Source organism: Homarus americanus, unplaced genomic scaffold (genome assembly GCF_018991925.1).
Source record: "Homarus americanus isolate GMGI-L3 unplaced genomic scaffold, GMGI_Hamer_2.0 scaffold4680, whole genome shotgun sequence".
Lineage (NCBI taxonomy): Eukaryota > Metazoa > Arthropoda > Malacostraca > Decapoda > Nephropidae > Homarus > Homarus americanus.
Window position 1 is genome coordinate 2,036 of NW_024724782.1, and position 5,290 is coordinate 7,325.

At 58.7% G+C, this 5,290-nt stretch overlaps 1 protein-coding gene across 1 annotated transcript; it reads right to left on the reverse strand.

Moving 5' to 3' along the window:
- Positions 1–351: 351 nt before the first annotated feature.
- On the reverse strand, positions 352–1,625 carry LOC121864561 (skin secretory protein xP2-like). The gene is made up of 2 exons (XM_042363631.1): positions 1,408–1,625; positions 352–754 (listed from the first exon to the last, which is right to left on the reverse strand). The coding sequence occupies exons 1-2, from the start codon at positions 1,623–1,625 to the stop codon at positions 352–354; spliced, it is 621 nt and encodes a 206-aa protein (XP_042219565.1).
- Between the last annotated feature and the right edge of the window lie 3,665 nt (positions 1,626–5,290).

Below are 5,290 nucleotides of genomic sequence, written 5' to 3' on the forward strand. Positions count from 1 at the left end.
TGGGAGGTTTCCTGCAAGCACTCTAGTCCCTGGGAGGGCCCCTGGTTGCAGTAGCTTTTGCACTATTTAGAGCTCTGGGAGAGGCAATTTTAAATAATTACACCGCCACCCATCACATTTCCAGTATCTTTGCATTCTGAAGAAGGTAATGGAGAATAATATCAACAGGAAAACATAAGTTGGGGTGTTGTGCTGACTGACTGCTCTCTGCTCCTATTGGCTGTAACTTGGTGGGTTAAAAAATAGTCCACCAATCACAGTTAACCCACCAAATTACAACCAATAGGAGCAGAGAGCAGTCGTCCTTCTTCTCTTCAAAGTAGGCAGCAGTGTATGACTGACCCCAGCTTGCTACGTCAGAGCTCGTAGCACAAAAATTACTGCAACCCTGGGCCCTCCTAGGGATGGGAGTGCTCTCAGAGGCTCTCCAAGGGAGGGCAGCGCCCCCAGGGACTCTCCCAGGGAAATCGGCGCCCAAGAGGCCCTCCCAATGACGTTGGCGCCCACAGGGGCCTTGCAAAGGGTGGTGGCGCCCTCAGGGGCTTTGCCAGGGGCGCTGGCGTCCTCAGGGGATCTTCCTGGGGCAGACTCACTCCCAGGGACCCTTGCAGGGACGGCAGTGCCTCCATGGGCCTTGCCCGAGAGGTTAGCGCCCCCAGGGGCTCTCTCAAAAACATCGGCGCTCACAGGGGCCCTGGCAGGGTCTGAGGCGCCCCCAGGGGCTCTCTCAAGGACATCGACGCTCACTGGGGCCCTGCCAGGGTCGGACGCCCACAGGGGCTCTCCCAGGGACAACGGTGCTCCCAGGGGCCCTCTCAGGAGCGGTGGTGTTCCCAGAGGCTATGTCATAGACATCAGAGCTTCCACGGAAAGCGCCGACCCCAGGGACCGTATCAAGGGTCTGCAGGGGCCCTATGGCATGCTTGTCCGTCGTATCATATATATTACATACTTCCAGCAGTCCCTTACTTAACTGTGATTGGTGGACTATTCTCTTAACCCGCCAAATTACAGCAAATAGGAGCAGGGAGGGTCCCTGCAATCACTCCAGTCCCTGGGAGGGGCCCTGGTTGCAGTAGCTTTTGCACTATTTAGAGCTCTGAGAGAAGCAATTTTAAATAAATTCACCGCCGCCCATCACATTTCCAGTATCTTTGCACTCTGAAGAAGGAAATGGAGAATAATATCAACAGGAAAACATAAGTTGGGGTGTTGTGCTGAATTTGGTGGGTTAAAAAATAGTCCACCAATCACAGTTAACCCACCATATTACAGCCATTAGGAGCAGAGAGCAGTCATTCAGCACAACACCTCAACTTATGTTTTCCTGTTGATATTATTCTCCATTACCTTCTTCAGAATGCGATGATACTGGAAATGTGATGGGCGGTGGTGTATTTATTTAACGCTGCTTCTCCCAGATCTCTAAGTGGCACAAAAACTACTGCAACCATGGGCCCTCCCAGAGACAGGAGCGCGTGCAGTGATCCTCCCAGGGACGGGAGCTCTCCCAGGGCCTGTGCCATGGGCGGTGGCACCCCTAGAGGCTTTTCCAGGGACATTGGCACTCTCCCAGGAACAGCAGCGCCTGCAGGGGCCCTGCCAAGGACAGTAGCGCTGGCCATGACGCTCCCAGGGGTCCTCCCAGAGATGGCGGTGCCTCCATTGACTCGCCCAGTGACAGCAGCGCCCCAGGGGCCCTCCCAGGGATGGCGGCGCCAGAAGGGCCGTTTTGGGAGGGCCCTTCACAGCGCCAATATCCCTAGTAGAGCCTTTAGGATATGCTACCACCCCTGGCACAGCCCCTGGAAGCGTTCTCGTCCCTGGGTAGGGTCCCTGGCAAGGTGCCTAGGAGGGTCCCTGAGGGCGCTACCGTCCCTAGAAGGCCCCCTGGGAGCACTGCTGTCCCAGGGAGAGCCCCTGGTGGCGCCAGCGCCCATGGTAATGCCTCTGTGGGCCCCACCGTCCCTGGCAAGGCCCCAGGGGACGCCAAAGCCTCTTGCAGAACCCCGAGGGGTGCTGACGTGCCTGGGAGTGCCCCTGAGCCACTGATGGCCCTGTGAGTGTCCCTGATGGCGCCACCGCCTCTGGCAAGGCCCCGGGGGACGCCAACGCCCCTTCCAGGACCTCTAAAGGCGCTGACGTCCCTGGGAGTGCCCCTGGGGCGCTCCTGTCACTGGATGAGTCAATGGGGGCACCGCCATCTCTGGGAGGACCCCTGAGAGCATCCTGGCCAGCGCTACTGCCCTTGGCAGGGCCCCTCCAGGCGCTGCTGTTACTGGGAGAGCACCAATGTCCCTGCAAGAGCCTCTAGGGGTGCCACTGCCCATGGCACAGGCCCTGTGAGAGCTCCCATCCCTGGGAGGATCCCTGCAAGCATTTCCGTCCCTGGGAGGGCCCTGGTTGCAGTAGTTTTGCTCTATTTACAGATCTGGGAGAAGCAACGTTAAATAAATACACCACCGCCCATCACATTTCCAGTATCATCGCATACTGAAGAAGGTAATGGAGAATGATATCAACAGGAAAACATAAGTTGAGGTGTTGTGCTGATTGACTGCTCTCTGTTCCTATTGGCTGTAATTTGGTGGGATAAGAGAATAGTCCACCAATCACAGTTAAGTAAGGGACTGCTGGAAGTATGTAATATATATGATACGATGGACAAGGATGCCATAGGGCCCCTGCAGACCCTTGGTACGGTCGCTGGGGTCGGCGCTTTCCCTGGAAGCTCTGATGTCTATGACATAGCCTCTGGGGACACCATCGATCCTGAGAGGGCCCCTGCGAGCACCCTTGTCCCTGAGAGAGCCCCTGTGGACGCCTCCGACCGTGGCAGGGCCCCTGGTATACCACTGTCCCTGGCAGGGCCCCTGTGAGCGCCGATGTCATTGACAGAGCCCCTGGGAGCGCCAACTTCTCGGGCAAGGCCCATGGAAGCACTGCCGTCCCTGCAAGGGCCTCTGGGAGTGAGTCTGCTGCAGGAAGATCCCCTGAGGACACCAGCGCCCCTTGCAAAGCCCCTGAGGGCGCCACTGCCTCTGGCAAGGTCCCTGAGGGCACCACCACCCTTTGCAAGGCCCCTGGGGGCGCCGACGTCACTGGGAGGGCCTCTTGGGCGCCGATTTCCCTGGGAGAGTCCCTGGGGGAGCCGCCGTCCCTGGGAGAGCCTCTGAGAGCACTCCCATCCCTAGGAGGGCCCAGGGTTGCAAAAGTTTTTGTGCTATTTAGAGCTCTGGGAGAAGCAGCAATAAATAAATACACAGCCGCCCATCACATTTCCAGTATCATCGCATTTGAGTAAGGTAATAGAGAATAATATCAACAGGAAAACATAAGTTGAGGTGTTGTGCTGAATGTCTGCTCTCTGCTCCTATTGGCTGTAATTTGGTGGGTTAACTGTGATTGGTGGACTATATTTTAACCCACCAAATTACAGCCAATAGGAGCAGAGAGCAGTCAGTCAGCACAACACCCCAACTTATGTTTTCCTGTTGATATTATTCTCTATTACCTTCTTCAGAATGCAAACATACTGGAAATGTGATGGGCGGCGGTGTATTTATTTAAAATTGCTTCTCCCAGAGCTCTAAATAGTGCAAAAAAGCTACTGCAACCAGGGCCCTCCCAGGGACGGGAATGCTTGCAGGGATCCTCCCAGGGACGGGAGCTCTCCCAGGGTCTGTGCCATGGGCGGTGGCACCCCTAGAGGTTCTTCCAGGGACATTGGTGCTCTCCCAGGAACAGCAGCGCCTGGAGGCGCCCTGCCAAGGGCAGTAGCGCTGGCCAGGACGCTCCCAGGGGTCCTCCCAGAGATGGCGGTGCCCCCATGGACTCTCCCAGTGACAGCAGCGCCCCAGGGGCACTCCCAGGGACGGCGGCGCTAGAGGGGCCGTTTTGGGAGGACCCTTCAGAGCGCCAATATCCCTAGTAGAATCTTTAGGATATGCGACCACCTTTTTCACAGCCCCTGGAAGCTTTCCCGTCTCTGGGAAGGGTCCCTGGTAAGGTGGCTGGGAGGGTCCTTGAAAGGGCTGCCGTCCCTAGAAGATCCCCTGGGAGCACTGCTGTCCCAAGGAGAGCCCCTGGTGGCGCCAGCGCCCCTGATAAGGCCCACCGTCTCTGGCAAAGCCTCAGGGGACGCCAATGCCCCTTGCAGAACCCCTGGTGGTGCTGATGTACCTGGGAGGGCCCCTGAGCAACCGATGGCCCTGTGAGTGTCCCTGAAGGCGCCACCGCCCCTGCCAAGGCCCCATGGGACGCCAACGCCCAAGGGGACGCCAACACCCCTTGCAGGACCCCTAGGGGTGCTGACGTGCCTGGGAGGGCCCCTGAGCCACCGATGGCCCTGTGACTGTCTGTCAGGGCCCCACCGTCTCTGGCAAGGCCCCAGGGGACGCCAACGCCTCTTTCATGGACCCCTAAAGACGCTGAAGAAAGCGTGCCTGGGAGGCTTGCAAGCCCTCACGTCCCTGGATAGGTGTCCTTGGCAAGGTGCCTGGAAGGGTCCCTGAGGGCGCTGCCTTCCATCGAAGGCCCCCTGGGAGCACTACTGTCCCAGGGAGAGCCCCTGGTGGCGCCAGCGACCCTGGTAAGGCCTCTGAGGGCCCCACCGTCTCTGGCAAGGCCCCAGTGGAAGCCAACGCCCCAAGGGACGCCAACGCCCCTTGCAGGAACCCTGGGGGTGCTGACATGCCTGGGAGGGCACCTGAGACACTGATGGCCCTATGAGTGTCCCTGAGGGCCCTACCGTCTCTGGTAAGGCCCTAGGAGACGCTAACGCCCCTTCCAGGACCCCTGGGGGTGCTGACGTGCCTGGGAGGGCCCCTGAGCCACCGATGGCCCTGTGAGTGTCACTGAGGGCCCCACCATCTCTGGCAAGGCCCCAGGGGACGCCAATGCCCTTTCCAGGACCCCTAAAGGCGCTCACATGCCTGGGAGGGCCCCTGGGCCACTGCTGGCCCAGTGAGTGTCCCTGGTGGTGTTACCGCATCTGGCAAAGCCCCTGGGGGCGCCAAGGCCCCTTGCAGGGCCCCTGGAGGCGCCGATGTCCCTCAAAGGACTCCTGGTATGCCACTGTCACTGGAAGAGTCCCCAGGGGTGCCACAGTCCCTGGGAGGGCCCCTGCAAGCCCTCCCATCCTTGGGAGGTTTCCTGCAAGCACTCTAGTCCCTGGGAGGGCCCCTGGTTGCAGTAGCTTTTGCACTATTTAGAGCTCTGGGAGAGGCAATTTTAAATAATTACACCGCCACCCATCACATTTCCAGTATCTTTGCATTCTGAAGAAGGT

What these genes read in the sequence shown, in the direction of transcription:
- LOC121864561 (XM_042363631.1), bottom strand. Translation starts at nt 1,625, where the DNA reads ATGGCCAGCGCTACTGTCCTTGGCAGGGCCCCTGCAGGCGCTGCTGTT. An exon ending in AGAGATCTGGGAGAAGCAGC is followed by an intron (nt 755 to 1,407) that starts GTTAAATAAATA and finishes CGACCCTGGCAG; the next exon opens with GGCCCCAGTGAGCGTCGATG.